Below are 21,976 nucleotides of genomic sequence, written 5' to 3'. Positions count from 1 at the left end.
CAGGGGATGCGCGGACTACCAACCAATCACTTTTCTCTCTCAGAAACGATTCCACGGCTATTAATAGAACCTAATAAATTGGAGTGAAGATCATTGTTTTTGGTGTGGTAGGTCCCACGCGTGTAGTGTGAAAGGTACAGGTGAAGATATAGTCGAATTTTCACTGGTTAGAAAAATTGTTTTATTAACAGCAATATACAATTTCGTATATAAACAATTTCTTTATGTACAATAAACATAAGAGATTCTCCAATTAAAACTTACATTAAATGCATCATCGAAATATACATAATTATAAAAATATATACAGGGAAGACAGTAACTTTTGGAAATAAATACCATTGTGCACAATAATAAATAAATTCGTTGTTCCTCTTACGCAAGAATCTCGCTGCAAGAGCCCAAGTATTAACGAATAATTACTTGATCATACGTACCTGGTCAGTTCCCGTCCGGCGATCAATCCCGTTCGCGATCGTGACCTCACCAGTTGCGCCCTCCGTTCGGCTAAAAAAACGTTAGCTAGTTAGCACAAAACGCACCGGATACCGTTGACGCAAAACTCTTACCGCAGATACTTTCCAAGCAGCATTCTTACGAAATTTGTTATTCGAAAATTTTAATTATGTTAGTCGTAACTTACCTCCGGCCGGTCGCGGTCCCCGTTTCCGCTTTTGCTCGCGACTGAACGCGCTGCCCGTCTGAAGCGCCTCGAGCAGACTGTCCATGACGCCCTCCTGCGTTTCGGACGGGTTCATGTCGATTATCGCCCGCTTTCTCGCCGCGCGCTCCTGCTTCTCCTTCTCGGCCTTTTCGCGCGCCAGCTTCGCCTTGCGGTTCTTCTCGTCGATCTCACGCTCGCGTTCGTTGTCCTTGTGAGCCAACTGAAAGGCGGGAAATTGCATTCTTCGATTTTTTGCCAGGATATACAAAACGATTTAATCTTTTATTCTTGAATCCCCCCCCCCCCAAACCCTTTTCACAAATTGTTTAGTTTTAGGATCCGCTTGACAGTCGTCGGGGAAGGATTATCGGATTATTTTCTTCGCACTGCAAAGAACGTGCCACCGGGGGGTGTGGAATACCCCCCCCTCCCGAGCAACGTTAGTCGATGACTATTTCCGGAAAATTATGTTAAAAGCGACGGGGGTTCAAAACCACCTCGCACAGACGGACTTAATAAACCTTTTCCATATAAACCTCAATCTACCATTTAATTGGAGGGGGAAGGGGGTTCAGACCCCTCGGTAACACCTTCCACAAACCGTTTAGGCTATAGGGCTCGCTTGAGAGTTGCCGGGGAGGGATTATCAGATCTTTTTCTCCGCACTGCAAAGGACGCACTACTGGGGGCTATGGAATCCCCCCCCCCCCCGCAACAACATAAGACTCGATTACCATTTCTGGAAAATGATGTTACAAGCGGCGGGAGTTCCAAACGACCCATCACCGAAAGACGTATTAAACCTTTTCCATACAAACCTCGGTCTACAGTTTACTTGGAGAAGGGGAGGGGGGTTCAAACCTCTCTGTAACGCCATCTTTCACAAACCGTTTAGGCTTTAGGGCTCGCTTGACCGTTTAGGCTTTAGGGCTCGCTTGAGAGTTGCCAGGGAAGGATTATCAGATCCTTTTCTCCGCATTGCATACGACGTACCACAAAATCCCCCGCCCCCGCCCCACGATTACCATTTCCGGAAAATTATGTTACAAGCGACGGGAGTTCCAAAACACCCAGCCCAGAAAGACGTAATAAACCTTTTCCATATAAACCTCAGTATACCGTTTACTTGGGAGGGGGAAGGGGGGTTCAAACCACCCGGTAACACCTTTCAGAAACAGTTTAGGTTTTAGGATTCACTTGAGACTTACAATAAAGCTGTCCTTGAACGTCTTCAAGTCGGTGAAGAACTCCTCAAGGACGTACTTCTGCTTATCGAAGACGTAGTACTCGGACAGATCCGTGTAGAGCGTCTCCATCTTCTTAGACATGTTTTGCATTACCAAGTACTGGTCGCGAGCTTCTTTTGCAAACGACTGCGGCACGGTTAAGGAAAGATCCGCTTGGTTTTTCTAAAAAAAATTGAGAACACCACACTGCCCAAAAAGGATACGTCCATCGTCTCAAAGAACTTGTCGTCGCCGCTTTGCGGTTGCTTATTATTAGCGAGATCAGTTTCAAGATTCTTAATACTGGAATCCATCTGTTTGAGAGTTTTTTGTATCACATCCAGCGATACGCGACTAGCTCTGCAAAAAGGACCGTTACACTAACCCCCACCAACAACGCACCCACTTATCGATATGAGGTAGTTCGTCGTAAAAATTGAGCAGCTCCGGAAACTTTCGCTCCACGGTCTCGACGATGTAATGGAGGAGCGTGGATTTGTTGTGTATGTCTTTCGTACCCGTCAGCTAAAATTGGACGCGATTACGCGGGTGTTGCTACGACCGAACGGTTTTACCTTGGTCAGGAAGCTTATTTCAAATCCGAAGGTCTGCGCGTTCTTCGAGCCGGTGTTCATGTAATTGCCGAGCAGTAAAATAAGTTCGAGCAATTTCGCGAACTTCTTGCTCTTCTTCACCTCGTCGCAGGCGGCGGTTCCGGCCACGATGTCCTGCAAGACGAACATTTTTGGCGCGGTTCGAGCTTAAACGACTCTTTTTTAGCGCAATTATCTCTCTCAAATTCGGTCTTGCGATAAGAAAATCGTTATCGCTCCGTAAGCTAATTAAATTGAAGATAAACAGGCGCAGTTGGTTCTCAACCGGCGAATCGCGAACGTGTCAGAGGGAGGGGTGCAATTTATTTAACAAAGAAACACCAAACAACTATTGTAATGTTTTTATTATGTATATTTAAAAAAAATTATAGGTCATGGTGGGGAGGGATCGGAAAAATACGCAACCCAAAAGAGAGTCGCAGTGTCTAAAAGGTTGAGAACCACTGTTTTACGGTAATTAGAATTTCGTTTCAATCGATCGCATGTGCGTGGTATATTGACCCTGAGTGCCTTTCTTCCTTACAGCATTAACTTTTTTTTTGTTAATGTGGCAATATTGATTGTTTTTTGACACTTACCTGCCCAAAACTGAATGGACCAACTTACCGGCTTACTGTCGCTGACCATTTCCGGAAAATGCTCTCGAAAACTGAGCGATTTTAGGCGAGGTAGTAAACGTTTAATTTCGGATAGCTTCACACAGAATTGCTCCGCCTCCGTCAACTGGTCGTAGGAGTCTTTGTACTGTTGCAGTTTCGCCAGTTGATCGGACGGCGGTAAGTACTGAAACGATTTTGGCCTTATGAGTCGTTTTATTGCGATGGGGGGAGGTACCTGTATGAGCTGTTCCAAGATGCTTTGCGTCAAGACTGTGTTGTCGCAGATCAGAATGCACTTTTTGATGTCGTCGTAGGGCATGTGTTTTAGAGATCCGCCGAGTAAGATGCTGATGTTTTGGGCCACCTTACCATCGAGCACTTTGAGTTCCTTGACCTTTTTGAGTGAACCCGTAGTATACGCCCTGAAAGTAGTTCCAATTGACCGATCAACCAAGACCTGCTTGTGTTACCTATCCACGACCTCGTCGTCCATTTTTTTGGGTGCTTTCGAGCTAAATTTCTGCGCCAAACCGTCCAAAATGTCGGGCGACGCTAATTTTTCCTCTTGGACCTTAACCCAAAACGACTTGTCCGACATTTTGTTGGGCAGAATCGCCTTCCAGTTTGCACGTTTCAGCGGTCCAGTCACCTCCCACTTCTTCTTCGGCTTGAGACCGTGCGGGAGCAGGTCGGGATTGGCGAGACCGGGCAGCGGAACCATTCCCATCGGAAGCGGCGGCGCGCCGAAGGGTGGAGGGGGTACGCCGAAGGGAGGCGGTGGTGGCGGCGGGCCGCCGCCGCCCATCGGCATCGGAGGAGGCGGCGGCCCAGTGCCGATCATCGGAGGGGGAGGGGGAATGCCGGCTCCGGGCATCGGAGGCGGAGGTGGGCCGATGGCACCGGGCATTGGAGGCGGAGGCGGGCCAACGTTCGAAGGCATGGGGGGCGGAGGAGGTCCTGTGTACACCTGGGCCACTTTATCTAAACGCGATTGGTCCAATTTGCCGTCGGACGTCGATACCGCCGATCGGCCCTCGACGATCGCCAGTTTCGCAAGTGCCTCCTCTTTCGCCGCGATCGCTTCCTCTAATTGCTTCTTCAGTTCGTCCTGCTTCGATTGCTTGTCTTTCTCAATTTCTGTGGTTTTATCTAACAACAACGCCCTGTTATTCGTGCGTAAATCATACAAATTTAGCAGCGAATGCCAACTCAGTATGTACAGGGTGTCCCATTGCCGAAAATAAATTTTCAAAAAATCAACATATGGGGTAATTTTTCTTTATAATGACCTAACCTAATTTTGATATGGACCAACCTGTATATTCAAGTGATTAAATCGGATTTAAAACGCACCCTGTATATGTTAATCTAAACCAAGATTCCCTGTAAGTGTCGAAAATGGAACACCCTGTACATTGAAACTTAAAAATGATTTTCAGGCGACAATCCCCCTTTAAGTAAAAGGTCTTGAAATAAAGGAAGCCCACCACAGCTGCTATGGTCAATTAATTGTTGACAACTACCATTCACGAGGAAGGTGCATTGCTCGACCCAAAAGGCATTCTACTACCCGTGCAAATCTCAAAGATCACGTTACCTATTAAGCCATCAATTAAAGGCTGCAGATCTAAATCGAAATGTCGTTTGCTAAAGTCCGGATCAAGGCCCGATTTGTGCAGGACAATTTGCGTCACGCACTCCTCGATGAACTTGTAGTACGCCGGCCTGCAAGTAGACCGTTTCGTTCCCGCAATTAACGTCGGCGAATACTACCTGATGTAGACATCGTCGCGAATAAAAAGTAGGTGCTGTAAAATGCTGAGAAAGTAAGGTTCGGCGGGCGTGTCCAACGTGACGTTCTTCAGAACCTCGAAGCAATCGTTAATGTCGTCGATTTCCATGCGCACGTTGTCGAATCTCGACTGCAGTTCGTCGGCGTCCTCGTCCTTGAGGCTTTCGAAAATGCTGAACTGCTTATTGACTAGCGCCGTCGACTGATTTTTTAAGGCATCTACAATTCCCAACGTTAGCTTAAATCGCCCGACGAGGTATTTACCTAATTTATCGTAAAGTCCGTTACGAACGATCTCGTTACGCAGGTGCATGCGAAATTCGAAATCGTCCGTCTGCGATAGCAGGGCGTTTATAAATTGCAGGCACATACTCTGAAAACCGACGCTGTACGAAAATGACCGACGCGAAAGACTCACCCAAAGCTCGTCGTTCGACGTTCGCGTAATTCCCTCGATGATCGGCGCGAAACGTTCGCGTTTCTTCGCCTCGCCCAATCGGCCCAGCGTCACGAGAATCTTACCGTTATTGCTGACGTTATTGTCGTCGGGTATGAAACAGAGGGCGGCTAAAATCTGTCACGGCGATTACCGGCGACGCTCGACGAACCGAAAACGCTCACCTGCAAGGCGGGTATCATCACGGACGGTTTGCGATAGTCGATGCAGCTGGCGATGATAAAGTGACCGGAATCGTGACGGAAGAACTCCTTCAGTCCTTCGGTGTTATTGTTGTACTTTAAAATGCACTTGAGACATTCCAACTGAATTTTTTCGTATTTGTCATCCCTATTGCTAATTAGAAACTATAAATACTAATCGACGCATTCCGAAAAACAAAACGCAAGCAACAAACAACTGAGTAAAGGTTCAAGCAGTACATCGATGGTGTGGAAAGTGAAGCACAATCAACAGTTTTCAAGTAAAAATACGCTATAAGTATATTGGTCCTTTGAGCCGAATCAGAAAAGACACAATGATTTCATTTCTCATTTACATCAGAAGTGAGATGTGCCCTATCTTCCTTGAAATCTCTTTGAATTTAAAAATCTACAATGCAGCTAACAATTATCCCACTTCAAAATAGCATGGGACAATCCCATTTTCCCATTCCTATTTTTTTCAAAAATGAAAACAAAAGATCAGAGGAGATTAATCACATTTCAAAAATGCAGGAGACAATAATCCCATTTTTAAAAAACAAAAGAGCAGGAGATAACAATCCCACTTCAAAAAAAATCCAAAAAGTCCAGGAACAATAATCCCATTTAAAAAAAACCAAAAGAGCAGGGGCAATGATCCCATCTTAAAAACACAAAAGATCCCATTTTTTAAAAAAGTGTAGGGGTCAAAAATTCCATTTTTTTTTAAAAAACACAAAAGAGCAAGGGATATAAATCTCATTTCCCATTTTCCCCGTTCCCATTTTTATTAAACAAAAAGGGCAGGGATAACAATCCCATTCAAAAAACAAAAGAGCAGGACATAACAATCCCGTTTCAAAAACAAATCCAAGAGCAGGGAACAAAATCAAAAGAGCAAATATCCCAATCCATTTCCCATTTTCCCCCGCATTTTTTTTTAACCAAAAGAGCAGGCGATAACAATCCCATTTTCAAAAAAATCCAAAAGGACAAGAGACAATAATCCTATTTCAAAAAAAAAAACAAAAGGGCAGGGAACAATAATAATAATAGTAATAATAATTTTTACCTAATAAATAATAAAATTTATATAAAAATAATACAAGAACAAACACTAATGTAAGTTATGGTTGGTTTATTACCCCCATAATTTGTAATATTAATGTTAATGTAATTGTGGAATAATAATGGTAATAATAATGTCAGTTACTGGGGTTATCACTAAACATTTCCTGCAGCATCTGAAAAATCTCAACATACAAAAGGCAGTCCTGGTAAAAACAGCTTCCATAACCAGGAAACTTTTACAACAATAAATATACTTACCTTTGACTTGGTAATGACTCGTCTCTTTAAGCGAGAAAAAAATTAAATAATAATATTATAAAAACAATAATCAATGAACACATATTTGGCACTAAAACACACGCAATAACTGAGTATATAAATAGATATAAACAATTATAAATAGACTATAAATATGCACAAATAAGTATCTCTGCTTTGCAATGATCGTATTTAAATAAAAACGCCAAAAAAGTAGGGGGCAAGATCCCATTTTTAAAAAAACACAAGAGTAGGGGACACTGATCCCATTTTTTTCCAAAAAAAAAGCAAGGGACAATAAACCATTTTCAAAAAATCAAAAAAGCAGGGGACAATGATCGTATTTAAATAAAAACGCCAAAAGAGTAGGGGGCAAGATCCCATTTAAAAAAACACACAAGAGTGGGGGACACTGATCCCATTTTTTTCCAAAAAAAAGCAAGGGACAATAAACCATTTTCAAAAAATCAAAAGAGCAGGGGACAATGATCGCATTTAAATAAAAACGCCAAAAGAGTAGGGGGCAAGATCCCATTTTTAAAAAAACACAAGAGGAGGGAACTATGATCCCATTTTTTTAATCAAAAAATCAGGAGAAAATTTAAAAAAAACGAGAGCAGAGGATAATGATTCCATTTAAAAAAAATCCAAAAGACCAGGGGACGATGATCCCATTTCTCATTTACATTAGAAGTGGGATGTACCAAATCTTCCTTGAACTTAAAAAAAAATTCTTTCAACTTAAAACACTTTTTTTTAATTTTTCAAGAGTGAAAATGCTTCAAAAATAAAATAAAAAAGAGTAAGGAACAAAAATTCACATTCACATTTTTCCATTTTTTTTTAATTCAAAAATCAGGGGACAATCATCCCATTTAAAAAAATCCAAAAAAGCAGGGGACAATGATCCCATTTCTCATTTACATCAGAAGTGGGATGTACCAAATCTTCCTTGAACTTATTTAACTTAATTTAACTTAAATTCTTTCAACTTAAAACACTTTTTTTTAATTTTTCAAGAATGAAAATGATTCAAAAATAAAATAAAAAAGAGTAAGGAACAAAAAATCCATTCCCCATTCGCATTTTGAGAAACCAATTTAAGGAACAAAAATTCACATTCACATTTTTCCATTTTTTTTAATTCAAAAATCAGGGGACAATTTTTTTGATCCCAATTTTCAAAAATCAGGGGACAATCATCCCATTTAAAAAAATCCAAAAAAGCAGGGGACAATGATCCCATTTCTCATTTACATCAGAAGTGGGATGTACCAAATCTTCCTTGAACTTAAAATTAACTTATTTAACTTAATTTAACTTAAATTCTTTCAACTTAAAACACTTTTTTTTAATTTTTCAAGAATGAAAATGATTCAAAAATAAAATAAAAAAGAGTAAGGAACAAAAAATCCATTCCCCATTCGCATTTTGTAAAGAAACCAATTTCAAAAAACCACAAAAGCGGAGGACAATGATCACATTTAAATAAAAACACCAAAAGAGCAGGGTGACAAGATCCTATTTCAAAAAAACTGGAAAAGCAAGAGCAATGCCATTTAAAAAACACATTTTTCCATTTTTTTTAAATTCAAAAATCAGGGGACAATCATCCCATTTAAAAAAATCCAAAAGAGCAGGGACAATGATCCCATTTCTCATTTACATCAGAAGTGGGATGTACCAAATCTTCCTTGAACTTAACAAACAATTCTTTCAACTTAAAAACTTTTTGTTTAATTTTTCAAGAGTGAAAATGCTTCAAAAATAAAATAAAAAAGAGTAAGGAACCAAAATTCCATTTCTCATTCGCATTTTGCAAAGAAACCAAATCCAAAAAACCACAAGAGCGGAGGACAATGATCACATTTAAATAAAAACACCAAAAGAGCAGGTTGGCAAGATCCTATTTCAAAAAAACTGAAAAAGCAAGAGCTATGCCATTTAAAAAACACATTTTTCCATTTTTTTTTAAATTCAAAAATCAGGGGACAATCATCCCATTTAAAAAATCCAAAAGAGCAGGGGACAATGATCCCATTTCTCAGTTACATCAGAAGTGGGATGTACCCAATCTTCCTTTGAATTCAAAAACTATTTTTTTAAATTTTTATAATTCAAAAAACAAATGAGCAAGGGACAATAATTCCACTTCCCATTTCCATTAGTTAAAAAAAAACCAAAAGAGCAGGGGATAATTATCCCAAACAGACAGCGAACTTTATATTTTTCACATCACATGCAACTACCATTCCTCTTGCTCCAAAATTTCACTTTTTGAGATTTTTATTTGACCACCGGGTACATTTAATCAGTCATCTGTTATGCATCGCCCGAAACTTGTCTACTTACAATTTAACAGCCAACTCTAACGTACTGAAGACCGTTTGGAGACCCCTACTGCCGAACTCGTGCACCCAACTGAGCGTGTTGTTCGTCAACGCTATCCTCAGCGACTCGACGCAATTGAAAATCTTCGAAGGATTCAGCGTGTCCGGCTTCGAGTAGTTCTCCAAGTACGCGATGTACTGCTGCGGCGTATCGAACTTGCTCTCCTTAAACTGATTGGCTCCCTTGTACTGCATTATCAGCATCTTCTTCTTGTTATCCTGGGGGTAGTTGCGGAGCGGCTGTTTCTTGTCCTCGTTCAGGTTCATGTCGTTCTGAAACGAGAGCCCGTTAATCGATGCGGTAACCGGCGCAGGGGGGGTTTTACGAGTAGCTCCTCGAATTTCTTGTCGATCTCCTTCTCGTCCATTGAGTTAATTTGCTGTTCGTAGAGTTTGAGTATGTTCTCGTCCGGCTCGCCGAAGTCGGTTTCGGATGTGGGCCGCGATGTTGATAGGGTTCCCGGTCGTACAACCGGGGCACCCTTTTTGGATCCCCTTTGGAACCATGACTCCAGCTGGCGAACGAAAATTAAACGTCGAAATTAATTATTTATACCTACATAAGAATACATGGCGCATCGAGTGAAAATGTTAAAAATATTAATCACACGAGTGGATATATTGATGATGTCATAACAACATTGTGATGCTCGAATTGCTAATGAAGGCTAACAGTTACTACTGAAGAAGTAGGGGGATAGACAGTGTTTATGTAAGCAATTAGCTAGAGGCTTTGACATCATTATGTAAATGAAAACAGATTAAATCATAGAAATGACCTACAAATAAAAGGAGAAGTTTAAGGTTAAATGTCGAGGAGGTAGGAGAACGACACCGAAACTTACACCTCCTGTCAGAGTTGGCAGTCGGTTCGTTCTTCGTTTGAGTTTCCGCTCCATTTTCGCACTCTAAATTAATATAAGTTAGGCATGTACAATGTTTCTTATCGTACATTGATAAAAGGTAAAAGATAAGAGCCGAGTATCTTAGCAAACTAATTAGCTACTTACAAAACTGCCCGATTTGGTTTTATCCTGTCGTGACATCGTCGCTCGTACATCGGATTTATCGAAATATTCACTGGGGGGACCTGGAAGAAGAGCCTCGATGGCATAACCTCACTTTTTACACCCAATTCCAACAGGTGGAATTGAAGGGCGGTAATTCGTTTAAATTGCCGCAACTCGCTTACCGGTTCGTTATCACAGCCATTTGCAATTAATTCTATAAATGGTAAAGTTAAATTATCAAAATATACATTTTTTTAAGTAACGGATTTGGTCGATTGTTGGCGTTATAGTCGTACAAACATTTCTTCGATCAAACTGAGTTACAAGTTGAGGTTAGTAATTCTTTGGCCGATTGTTATCGTTAGCCACAGGTTGAACATTGTGTACAGGGTGAGTAGAAAGCAAATTCAACAAATTTAGGGATCTCTTTTTTGTCGGATACCTCACATAGACATATGCCTCATCGAAACCGAATGCGAGTAGGGCCCTACCAGGTTCCTCGTTACGGAAGAACCTCTTCAATTAAGAGGAAGGTTCTCTCCAGCCATGTCCAAGACTGCCTAGTCCTTGATTTTGGCCTTCACCCTTCTAACGGTTCAAGGACTGCACTCAGTGCGGCTATGACGCATTTTGACTGAGGCTTAGGCCACCCCTGAGATCCGCCGCAGCGACTTACCTATATGTTCACCGATGGAGCATCCGTAATCTTGACCTTTTAATTAGACTTCTTTCCAGGCTACACTAAGCTTTGACCTTTGACATCGGGAGCCCCCTTGAGTCATACGTCACGACACCACCCAACCTGGTCCGAGGTCTTACCCTCGAGAAGGCACTTAATGGCCATCGCTTTCTGTGCGCCAGTCTCATTCTTCTTGCGAAGACGGGGTGGCCCACCACTAGGCTCTTGAATGATAGCCGCCCTTCGTCGGAGCTTCTTGAGAGCCCGATTTATTGCTCTCACTATAATAAGACCCCAGAAAAATGGTTTGTTGAAATTGGCCCATATGTAATTCCCACGAGTATAAGTACCTACCAGGGTCCTCCCTGCGGAAGAACGTCCTGCATGGGCTCGTCCTGAAACCAGGATTTTGCCTCTGGAGGTGCTTTAAGATTGTGTGGCCGTGTCATCCGCCACTACGAGAGATTTTGTAATTTAGTTACGCCACTGGTCGCCATACATCTGTTGAAAGATTAATTTCCAATCAAACCTGAAACCCCCAACGTGGGACTCAAGCCTCCACAATCACGACAAGGAATAATAAGCACCGAAGGGACTAAGGAGATAGCACCACGTAGAAATTTGAAAACCCCGCGAGTACTTTTGGTGATTTTTTTAAGTTACTAAAGCAGTGTTACCAACATGTAGTAAAAAATAAAACTTCTTTTTGGTGACTGCTGAAAGTAAGTTGACGATTATTTATTATTAATCTTAAATCATCGCGTCTTTTTAAACAATCAAATTATAACCAATCGCGTTTTTTAATTACAGTTTTTCCATTTTAGCGTTTAGTGCAATACATTTAAGGAAATTTACGGTAATTTTTCCATTTTCTTGCAATTAACGTCATGTGTTACGAATGATGAACCACATCTTGGGACACCGCAGAATGCACCGTGTTCGATTAGACCTACTGAGCCCCCCTTTACCGCATAGCGAACCCGCCCTATTTTCACCGCAGCGCACTAATTACTCTTCGTTTTAGATGGCCGACAAGGCGGCAGCCGTTAAACCGAAGACTGGCGCAAAGCCGTCCGAAGATGCGAAGAAGAAGAGCAAGAAACCCCGCAATTACGACTTAGGTAACGGGATCTACAGGTTCTCGAAGACGCGCATGTACCACAAGAAGGCGAAGTACTTGTTCAAAGGCAAGAAGACGACGCACCCGAAGAAACCGCGCAAGCCCCTCACCATCGAGAAGACAATCGGTGGCGAGAAGAACGGCGGTAAACGTATAGTTTTGTTACGTAAACGTCGGAATTACTACGCGACGCAAGATAAGGTGAAGAAGCCCCACGCGAAGAAGTTGTTCAAGAACCACCCGAGGTACATTCGAAGCACGTTGACCCCCGGAACTGTTCTGATTCTTCTAGCCGGCGTGCACAAGGGAAAGCGTGTCGTGCTTCTCAAGCACTTGGCCAGCGGACTGTTGCTGGTAACCGGGCCGTTTGTCGTTAACGGGTGCCCCATGCGTCGCGTACATCAGAGTTACGTTATCGCGACCGAAACCAAGCTGGATGTCAGCGGGGTTAAGAGTTGCGAGCAGATTGACGACCAGTACTTCCGTCGCGAACGTAAGAAACGCGCCAAGAAGGAGGAGGGTGATATTTTCTCCACGAAAAAGGAGGTACGTACGTTTTCGCGAAGCCCTATGTGACAGTTCTCTTTAGGTTATGTTCAAAATTTGTTGCTTTGAATGATTAGTATACAGGGTGTTGCATCTGAAATGATCCCCCATTGAGCTTTCCTTCCATTCAGAACTGTCAAATTGGACTTTCCTCGAACTTGTCTTAAACCGTTTGTTTTAGACCTACAAAGTGAACGATCAAAAGAAAGTGGACCAGAAGGCGTGTGACAAAGAGCTGATCCAGGTCATTAGGAAACACAAAGACGGCAAATTGCTATTCACCTACCTCTCCACCATGTTTGGACTACGCTCGTCGCAGTACCCTCACAGAATGAGGTTTTAGCCGCTATTGATTTATTTGTATAAGTTTGATCAATAAATTCGTCGAGATCCCTTTTTGTTTTTCTCTCCTCCTCCTTTTTTTTTGACAGTTCCGCCGAAATGGACGCCAAATCGAAAGTTGCAGTTCACGATTTTGATTATGGCCTGAAAAAGGTCATCTCGGACGAGGGATCCGAGATCACGATGCGACAATTTTTGGATTTTCTCAAAATCGCGTATCAGGTAGTTCGCGTCGTGCGACTAACGTCGAATGCCCATGTTTCAGGTGACCGATAGCATCGAGGGGGTCGAGTTGGGGGACCGTATGATGCAGTTCATCGACTGGGTCAAGCTGAAGGAGTCCGAGCTGGTGAAACCGCGCGAAATTGCCTGTCAGACTATCGAACTTAAAGGTCTGAATTGTATTACGAGTTGTCACGCTGAATGTGTTCTTTTAGACCCGAAACGAAGATCCGAATGTTTGCTGTTGCCCTCCAATTCCATAGAGTCGGTTAAATCGAAACTCGGCGAGGTGCTCGCGGAGGGCTTGTTCGATTCGGTCCTAAATCACATGATTCCTTCAAATCCGCCTTCGGTCGTCACGCTTCGTAGGCCCTCACAGCCGAAGCTCGAGAAAAATGGGAGCTCCAGTAGCTCGCTCATGATGCCAAATGAGCGTGCCCTTCTCAGACGGTGCAGCGATAACTTCGCAAAAAATCAAATCGTGAGGACGCAGTAAGTACATACTCGCATTTGATGCTCTGTGAAGAAAATGTAAAATTGGGTAATAGTTCAGGTCAGTATGGCGCTAAACGTCAAAAGGGTTTCGGTGGGAACAAAATTCAAAGCAACCAATCGCAATGCGACAAAAAATGACGTAACTGTTACCAGTGGCGGGTCTTCGGGGCGGAAAAGCTGGAATCGATTTTTTTAAAGTAAAGTTTGCTGTAAGGTAGTCGTAGTGACCATGGGATTAAGGTGTTTGTATTCAAATAAATTGTTACCACGAAAGCGTTGAGGTCCAAGGTGCAAAACATTGAAATACACATTCAAAGGAAAGGAACTAACTTTGTGTTTATTTCGTAAATAATGCCCATGTTCCCTTAATTGAAATAATCACGTATACAGGATTTGCATAATCTCTTTTTTCTGAATTGCTCTTTTATTCCTTTCCCAATAGCTCAGATGTTACCATTCACGTATGCGACGAAGTGAAGAACACAAAGAGAGACTTTATATGTAATCAGCACTTGCTCGTCGAAAAAATGGGATACTTTGCGGAAGTGACATCAGGTAAAGCTCTCTTTGAACCGTATACTTCACCTCATGATCTTATAGGCCAACGCCTGGAAGATATGGACATATCAGTGCACTGCGACATCGGCATATTTGAGTGGCTGATGCTTTGGGTGAAGAAGACCGAGGCGGAGGGTGACGGGCCGGAACTTGATCCGCAGTGCGTCATACCGATTTTGGTGTCGGCCGCGTTCTTGCAAATGGAGCCGCTCATCGAGGAGTGTCTACTGTTCTGTCACGAGCACATGAACGACATACTTCGCACCTCCACGAATCTGTCGTGCCTGAACGACTCGGTGATGACCAGGCTGGCCGCGATGTATACAAACGTTGAGGTGGAGGCGATACGCGACCGCAAGGATAAGATCCAGTCGCGTCTGTACTGCAAACTGATCCAGTCACTGTGCGAGCCGGAGGCCGAGAGTATGAGGGGCCATTGGAACTCGCTGGCGCGCGTGTATCGATGCGAGCGCTGCCAGAAGCTGGTGAGTCCGTCGACGAGCGAGGAAATCCCCTGCGTACCCGCGTGCATGAGCATCATGTGCGACGGCACAATCGTCTACAAGCACCAACGGGACAAGCTCTGGGATATTAACGATCACATCGAGGAGCTGTACAAGACCTTGAAAACTTGGCGAAAAATTTACTGGCACGTGTGGGGGGACGCGCACTTCTTGTACTGCTCCGTCTGCAAGCGCTTCTTCCAGTGTCACCAGATTGGATGGTGCCGTTTCCATCCGGACTCGCCGCAGTTTTTTACCGTCGACGCTCAGCGGGCGTCTCTGCCGGTCGGCCGGTACCCCTGCTGCGGCGAACGCGCCTATCGCTTCGAGTTGGTCGAGCGCGAAACGGTAGGCCACGCTTAGTGTGTGACAGGGTGTAAATCATCACTTGCAGGGGTGTCAGTTTCGGGAGCACTGCCCGCTTACGGACACCGTACGCGATAGCGCCGTTCTCGGCATACTGGAAAACTACCGGTCGTTAATCGAAGAGGAGCCTGCCAAGCTGATTTTTCCGGAACGTTTGACTCGGTTTGTAAGCAAAGGTAGATGTCTGGCTCAATGTAACTTTCTGATTTGCTGCGGTTGATAATAATTTGCTGTAGGAAATGCAAGTGGAGATCCAGATGTAAGCGACGGCGCTTCCGAGAGCGAGCACTTTTGGTGGGATGGAATAGTGCTGATACCTCCGCGTCCGAAGCTGGGGCTGTTGGGGTATTTAAGCGACTCAAGGCCAACGGCGGATATGGTGGGATCGTTTCCCGTCGACGTCGGCGACTGCGACCTATCCGATTGCAGTGAGTCGAGCGGCACCAGCAGCAGATCGACGAGCACCACGAGCTCGGATAGTTCGAGCAGCCCCCAGAAGAGCGACGAAAGCTCACATAGCACCGACTCGAAAGGTAAACGTAACGCAACGAGCAGAAAGCGCGAAAAGCACCTGTGGCAGTACAATTTGTCCGCGAGGAGCAACCAGGATTTGCAACGGTCTTACGAGGAGACCACCCTGAAGCAAATGCAAGCCGTGCTGACGCGTCGCACTTTTATGTCAATGGAGGTAATGCCCAAATCGAACCACAGGTCTTGGCCACGCCACATCACGCCCCCAGGTGTGGCTAACATGTAATTATCTCACACAGAATTCAACGATCTTTTTCCTTAGGAGGCGTCTGGGTGAGACTGGAGAGTGAATGGCGGGAGCGAAACGCCGTATCGCAACAGCAACAGCAGAAGTTGCGCACTACGTTTATCACAAAAAATAAAATCAAAGGCGCTCGATTTAATCCGGCTTAATTTGTGAAATAAACCTTTTTAAAACAATACTACTTATTGATGTTTCCCGAAAGTGGCACTGACTCCTTCATTTTACTGTTTCCGCTGCGATGTATTATAGAAAAAAAGGCGTAACCTTGGGTTCGATCCAACGCCATCGAATCTGTCAGAAGTAGCCCTAGATTGTTGCGCAAATTTACGTAATTTAACCTGTTTCTATCGAGCGCTTGTGGCGTGGTGTTTTTCTCTGACCCTGAGAGTCGATTTTTCTTACACCAATTATTGAATAAATTTGTGTTTTGTGTAAGAGAACAATTTAATATTAGTTTGAGCCCAATAAGTTAAGACCCAGGGTGTTATGAGTTTCATTGGACAGGCGTGTTACTGCTTTTAGTGACCGTTTGTCCTTGCACAGGGCAGCATTAATTTTTGGCGGCCAACGTGGGGCACACGGCATTAATTTTTGGCGCCCGAAAGTTTCAAAACACCGCGGAAGGGCTCCTAGACAGGTGGTGCATTCAATATCACGAATAGACAGAGAGCGGATCTTGATGGTCTCACTCTTGGAAAACGTCAACTGGGCTTGACCAAGCCAGTGAACTATTTGGAAGTCATCATTGACTCCCACCTGCCCTGGAAAGGGCACTTTGAGCGAATAAGTTAAAGGGCCACTACATGTCTACGGACATTTAGAATATATTTTTAAGTATTTATTTTTTACTTATTTAAAATTTATACGTAATTATATAATTTGTAATTTATAATTTTGACGTTGCAATGCTTGTATATACAAGTCTCATGGAATAATAAACGGTATTATTATTATTACTAATAACTGTTTCCTATAGTATTCTCGCTGTGAGAGTTGAAAAACGTCCGTGGTGTACGCCCCGTTTCCTGATTCCCCCTAAAACTTTGTTTGTAAAAAAGTGGACACATGTGCCACCTTACATCCTCGTGTTCTCATTAGTGCCACAACTATACAATAGTCTCGGTAACTCGCCCATTGAACGCCAATTTATGGTAGAGCTCTCTTGCCACACGTGGTTGGTGGAAAAAACAATAATTCCAACTTTTAACCCAAGCTCAGTTCGAATTTACTATCTGCAGGTGCCCCTTTTCATTTTGACTGTGGTGCTAAAGGTCCCTGGTTCGGGCACAATAAGGATACTATATAATATATTATATATAATATAAATATATTATATTATATAGTAGGTATCCTTGGTTCGGGCATGGATATTTGTAAATGTATAGTGGGTTGGGTTGGTAGAGCAACCTTGGCTGAAGCCCCGCCCACTCAAAAATAAAATTGTAACCAGAGAACTTAAAACCTCTAATAAATAGCTATTATTAAATGAAACTGAAACTTTATTCTTTATTATAATACAGAACTAATTAAAATAAGCATTAACTCTAAGTTTGTGAATTCGAAACAATAATGGTTAATATAAACAAACGATACGAAACTACCTACATACTTAAAAACGAAAATGAAAGCAAATAAATCGTAATTTAACATTTAATTAATCGTACTCAATCATTATGACCGGCAGCTTGTCGTAACAGAATATAAATTTTTTCCTTTATCCAATCTTTGTTGTAGGGGGCGTAGGTGTTTGTCGACTTCTGGTAAACTAGGCAGCTCAAGTCGGAGAGCTAAAAGTCCTGTAGTTAGAGCAAACGAAGCTCGGTCGGTTAGTGGCTTACCTGGTCGACGAAATCGAAAAGTTGCGAGATATCGTAGGTGATCGTGGGTGTGTTGGGATTGCGCCGCTTGAGATGCTCCTCGTATATTTTGCACACGCCTTCCATACATTCGTTGACCGATTCGTAATCCGAGTAGGTTCTTGTTTCGGGATTGGTGCCAGGTTGGACTAGCAGTATGGTGTGGGCCTTAAAGAAGAGGATTTTAATGAACCCTGAAGCATTTTAGTTTGTATTTACCATTCTTGAAGCTTAATACTGTAAGGACGCCTTTAACGGATAACAAAAATTGAGGTTAGGTGAGGTGACAGTGTTGCCAATACGAAACTCGCCGGTTGTTTTTTGGATAATTTTACAGTAGCTGTTCGTTGATTAGGGGGCATGGAAAATAAACGCATCCCTACGTGCATATTAATGAATGACGAACTAAAAAACCGTTTTTGTTATTAATAGAACAAGCTACACGTTGCGGTTTCTTGGATGTGCTTTTTTGTTGTCAATTTTGCTCAATAGAAGGGAGCGTTACTGATTTGATAGATTAACGTGGCGATCATAGCACACACGCAAGGAAAGGGAAGAGAGCTGTCGTTAATGGTCGCTGGAAGACATAAGAAAAATGTTTTGGTGGTTTAAAAAGTGGACCAGAAAAATCTAAGTTGATGCGAATTGAACGCATCAATACGGGAGAATACAATGCGAACATTAAAGAATGACCGTTATCCGTTTTATAAACTGGCGATATCTCAAGAAACAAGACAGCAATACACGCGTTGGGGGTTTGACCTAGAAGAAATCAAATGCCAGACACTTTTTATAATGGCGTAATAGAAATTGTCATCGTCACAAGTTATGAAGTTACAAAACTAGTTAAGGGAAAAGAACTTTTCGAGAGTTTTTGTTAAACGAAGTTGTACTGATCTTCACTCATCCCAGGTACGTATTTTAAGGTAAAGTGGCAACGTTGAAACCCCAGAAACAAAAACGGTTCCCGTTTAAATTTAAAACAAAAGAATGGCGCATGATCGAATCGCCTAAGGTATTATTGTACCATGCGTTACAATTAGACCTCTCAATCGAAAGTTATAGACTAGAAACCAATTTCGAAAAAAAATTCAAAGTGCTGTAACTTTTGATCTAGTGGTCCAATCTTGGAACTGATTGAAATTATGGTTTCTACAGGCCAAATTCTATCAGAAAAACTTTTTTTCCGGGTCGATCTGAGACAATTTTTTTTCGGGCCTCAAAAAAAGGCAGTGTATACCTTCCTTTTTTACCAAAAATCGACTGCACCAAAATTTCTCGGGAAAACACTTTTTCTTATTAATTTTGGTGCGTAGAATCCAAAACAATTCGTACTTTTTCGATCAGACTTCTCAATCAAAAGTTATAGACTAGAAACCAATTTCGAAAAAAAATTCAAAGGGCTGTAACTTTTGAACTAGTAGCCCAATCTTGGAACTGTTTGAAATTATGGATTCTACAGGCCACATTCTATAAGAAAATTTTTTTTCCGGGTCGATCTGAGACAATTTTTTTTTCGGGCCTCAAAAAAAGGCAGTGTTATACCTTCCTTTTTTACCAAAAATCGACTGCACCAAAATTTCTCGGGAAAACACTTTTTCTTATTAATTTTGGTGCGTAGAATCCAAAACAATTCGTACTTTTTCGATCAGACTTCTCAATCAAAAGTTATAGACTAGAAACCAATTTCGAAAGAAAATTCAAAGGGTTGTAACTTTTGAAATAGTAGCCCAATCTGTTTGAAATTATGGATTCTACAGGCCCCATTCTATAAGACATTTTTTTTCCGAGTCGATCTGAGACAATTTTTTTTCGGGATATAAGATATAAGTATTGTTTTCTTCTTCTTGAAAGTTCTGCAGTCACATAAACCAAACTCCCCGGATATTTGAAAGGGGTGAGGGAGGGGAGAGTATTTTAAAATACTGTAGAATCAAGTAAACCTTGAGAGAAAAGCGCACCAAACTTATAGTCCTTTTATAGATTTTATCACAATTATTTATATTTTAGGGAATCTAAATGTTTCTATTCACATTTGCATACATTTAAGCTCAAAATTTACCCAAGTGAAAATTTTAATTGCGCTTTAATTTACAACTGTTGTAGGTTAATAAAATATTAGTTTAAATTTAATATGCAAAACTAGGCCGTTTCCGTCAATTTTTTTATGTATCTCCGAATTCATGCATACGGCGGTGCTAGTGCACTGTATTATAATGAGTAGAAAATAAACACTGGTATTCGATGCATAAGATTCCAACTTAAAAGCAGCATTTCTAGGACTTAATTAGCGGAAAGCTGGACCTCGTTGAAAAAAAACGTAATCTGAGCCGACGCCTGGTGGTCAGACTTTGAAAAACAACAAAAATGCGTAATTGTGGTACGTTTCTTAGTTCTCTTCGGTTATTCCCTTGTTTGATTTTATTTAGGGGATCCACATTCCCGTTAAGTGCTCATAAAAGTGTATTAACCTTTCCTCGTTTCAAAAATTATAAAATTTTTTTTATTAAAGTTTCATAACGCCTCGTTTATTGTGAGTGGTGTAGTTATAGTCGGTACATCGAATATTTTTGTTTCCCACTTTGATTTTGTTTACCTGAACAGGACCCACAAGTTCCCTTTTAAGTGCTCAGAAAAGTATAGCTTCTATTTTTTTAATATAATTTTTTAGGGAAACTCACTGATACATAACGATTCGTCTATAATTGGTGTAATTTTTTTAGTACGTACATCGAATATTTTTATTTGGTTTGTATGAATTTGAACAGGATCCGCAAGCCTCTCCCTGTGTCAAAAATTAAGAATTTGTTATAAAGACTTACTTTTACCAACGAGTATAAACGATTCTTCTCTTGCGCTGTAATTTTAGTAGTTCATAATCTTTGTTGTTTTGCAATGTAGATAAGGGTGAATTTTAAATTTTAATACATCTTCCAAACGTAAAAAGAATTTATTTTTAGGTGGCATGGCAGTTGTAGAGTTGCTTGTAGATCCTTTAAACATAATCTATAAAGGAAGTAAAAATAGTTGATGTATCATAAAATTGTATTCTAGTTAAAGAATTACGAAATTTTAAAACGGGAAGAGATTTTATTTTTAAGTGGCAGTCGGAGGGTTGCTTGTAGTTCCTTTAGACATAATCTATTAAGGAAGTAAAAATATTTAATGTGCCATAAGGATTACAGGATTTGAAATTATACCTTCATTAAAATCACTAGGTTTTTGTTTAAAACTGTACAAATAAATTATCATAATATGTTTCTCTACTATTAAGTTACTTAATAAAATGTATGAAGTAAACAGAGGCGAACTAGCAGCATTCGCCGCTCTAGGCTTGTTAAGTGACATACACCCCTTCCTTCAACGTTCTAGAGATGAAGTGTACTTAATCTTCTGGTTAGAGGTTTTTAAATATTTTTGTACATTTTTAGTAGCAGTCAGCCAAAGGTGTCAAAGTAATATTAGATCGTTGAAATAAGCATCCTTATGGGTTGCTGATTTTATACGAAAATTGAAAATGATTCATTTATTATCAATTAACCAAAAAATTAAACTACATCCATTTTTCAGAATTTCTAAAGTAGCTATTTAACGCTCTACGTTATTCTCTTTCTATTATATCGCTTTTGAATCATTTCTAGTAGGTAGTTTTCTTAATTACTTTTGCACTCAAAGGCCCTGTTACCGCTCCTGTTGCGACATATACACTAATATACTTTATTTGCAACTGAAATAAGACACAAATTAGACCTTGCAATTTGGTTAAATAGGTAATGTGGGTAATACAGAACTGTATCACAACACAAAAAATAGCATATCTAACTTAACAAATGAGGCTAAAAAATGTTAATAGGCCTATTAATATTAATATCATTTCAAAGATGAATATCCGGGCGTTTGTAAAATTCCACAAAGAAGTGTTACATAAAAACTTAATTTGATCTTACAACGCAAGAATGCAAAATACGCTTGAATGCCAATAATATTCTACCCATTATTTTCATAAAACGCTGCACGATTTGAATGGAAGACATATTTCAACATGTCAACAAACCGCATAATGCATTACAGAAATTTACATCATGTCGAACGTTAATCGCGATATTTAAGGTAATATTTTCGATAATCGAATCGAGGAATCAAATTTCTGTAATGTAAAAGTGTCATCGGCGCGTCGTTGAAAAGGTGCCGCCTAATACCCGGTGGTGTTTTCTAATCAATGGAATCTCGACACTCACTCAAAATCTTGGG

The 21,976-nt window shown here is 41.3% G+C and overlaps 4 protein-coding genes across 11 annotated transcripts; 2 read left to right on the top strand and 2 right to left on the bottom strand.

Moving 5' to 3' along the window:
* Positions 1-157: 157 nt before the first annotated feature.
* On the bottom strand, positions 158-10,584 carry LOC116162190 (protein diaphanous). Of its 6 annotated transcripts, XM_031475741.1 has the most exons (22): positions 10,446-10,584; positions 10,264-10,343; positions 10,099-10,161; positions 9,580-9,768; positions 9,216-9,526; positions 5,517-5,688; positions 5,314-5,469; positions 5,160-5,268; positions 4,877-5,114; positions 4,701-4,828; positions 3,940-4,252; positions 3,574-3,897; positions 3,339-3,525; positions 3,111-3,287; positions 2,466-2,618; positions 2,297-2,415; positions 2,115-2,250; positions 1,873-2,037; positions 644-884; positions 570-593; positions 438-507; positions 158-391 (listed from the first exon to the last, which is right to left on the bottom strand). In XM_031475741.1, exons 2-22 carry the CDS (start codon positions 10,297-10,299, stop codon positions 376-378), a joined length of 3,327 nt encoding a protein of 1,108 aa, XP_031331601.1. In that variant the 5' UTR covers positions 10,300-10,343; positions 10,446-10,584; the 3' UTR covers positions 158-375. The 6 variants fall into 6 exon arrangements, with proteins under 6 accessions (XP_031331601.1, XP_031331597.1, XP_031331598.1 ...); XM_031475737.1 differs by having other exon boundaries at positions 3,574-4,252; XM_031475738.1 differs by lacking the exon at positions 570-593 and having other exon boundaries at positions 3,574-4,252.
* Positions 10,585-11,529: 945 nt separating this feature from the next.
* LOC116162194 (60S ribosomal protein L6) lies at positions 11,530-13,001 on the top strand. 2 transcript variants are annotated; one of them, XM_031475748.1, is made up of 3 exons: positions 11,530-11,664; positions 11,967-12,608; positions 12,790-13,001. In XM_031475748.1, the coding sequence occupies exons 2-3, from the start codon at positions 11,967-11,969 to the stop codon at positions 12,949-12,951; spliced, it is 804 nt and encodes a 267-aa protein (XP_031331608.1). In that variant the 5' UTR covers positions 11,530-11,664; the 3' UTR covers positions 12,952-13,001. The 2 variants fall into 2 exon arrangements, with proteins under 2 accessions (XP_031331608.1, XP_031331607.1); XM_031475747.1 differs by lacking the exon at positions 11,530-11,664 and adding an exon at positions 11,677-11,798.
* Positions 12,975-16,648, top strand: LOC116162191 (uncharacterized protein KIAA1841). 2 transcript variants are annotated; one of them, XM_031475743.1, is made up of 8 exons: positions 12,975-13,172; positions 13,216-13,342; positions 13,388-13,664; positions 14,110-14,222; positions 14,268-15,076; positions 15,123-15,270; positions 15,331-15,834; positions 15,888-16,648. In XM_031475743.1, the coding sequence occupies exons 1-8, from the start codon at positions 13,050-13,052 to the stop codon at positions 16,016-16,018; spliced, it is 2,232 nt and encodes a 743-aa protein (XP_031331603.1). In that variant the 5' UTR covers positions 12,975-13,049; the 3' UTR covers positions 16,019-16,648. The 2 variants fall into 2 exon arrangements, with proteins under 2 accessions (XP_031331603.1, XP_031331604.1); XM_031475744.1 differs by having other exon boundaries at positions 13,053-13,165.
* An 823-nt stretch (positions 16,649-17,471) lies between these two features.
* Positions 17,472-18,086, bottom strand: LOC116161771 (enhancer of rudimentary homolog). The gene is made up of 3 exons (XM_031475236.1): positions 17,945-18,086; positions 17,708-17,893; positions 17,472-17,656 (listed from the first exon to the last, which is right to left on the bottom strand). Exons 1-3 carry the CDS (start codon positions 17,945-17,947, stop codon positions 17,534-17,536), a joined length of 312 nt encoding a protein of 103 aa, XP_031331096.1. The 5' UTR covers positions 17,948-18,086; the 3' UTR covers positions 17,472-17,533.
* Positions 18,087-21,976: the final 3,890 nt, after the last annotated feature.

Source organism: Photinus pyralis, unplaced genomic scaffold, assembly GCF_008802855.1.
Source record: "Photinus pyralis isolate 1611_PpyrPB1 unplaced genomic scaffold, Ppyr1.3 Ppyr1.4_LG10, whole genome shotgun sequence".
In the NCBI taxonomy this organism is placed as follows: Eukaryota; Metazoa; Arthropoda; class Insecta; order Coleoptera; family Lampyridae; genus Photinus; species Photinus pyralis.
Note: the sequence above shows the minus strand (reverse complement) of the source record. Positions and strands in the feature narration are given on the sequence as shown.

Coding starts and splice junctions, on each gene's coding strand:
- LOC116162194 (XM_031475748.1), top strand. CDS start 11,967: ATGGCCGACAAGGCGGCAGCCGTTAAACCGAAGACTGGCGCAAAGCCG. Junction 12,609..12,789: donor TTTTCTCCACGAAAAAGGAG/GTACGTACGTTT, acceptor CGTTTGTTTTAG/ACCTACAAAGTGAACGATCA.
- LOC116162190 (XM_031475736.1), bottom strand. CDS start 10,299: ATGTCACGACAGGATAAAACCAAATCGGGCAGTTTT. Junction 5,115..5,159: donor CGGACTTTACGATAAATTAG/GTAAATACCTCG, acceptor TGGGAATTGTAG/ATGCCTTAAAAAATCAGTCG. Junction 2,251..2,296: donor GAACTACCTCATATCGATAA/GTGGGTGCGTTG, acceptor TCCTTTTTGCAG/AGCTAGTCGCGTATCGCTGG.
- LOC116161771 (XM_031475236.1), bottom strand. Junction 17,657..17,707: donor TTTTCGATTTCGTCGACCAG/GTAAGCCACTAA, acceptor CAGGACTTTTAG/CTCTCCGACTTGAGCTGCCT.
- LOC116162191 (XM_031475743.1), top strand. CDS start 13,050: ATGGACGCCAAATCGAAAGTTGCAGTTCACGATTTTGATTATGGCCTG. Junction 13,343..13,387: donor TCAGACTATCGAACTTAAAG/GTCTGAATTGTA, acceptor GTGTTCTTTTAG/ACCCGAAACGAAGATCCGAA. Junction 15,077..15,122: donor AGTTGGTCGAGCGCGAAACG/GTAGGCCACGCT, acceptor CATCACTTGCAG/GGGTGTCAGTTTCGGGAGCA.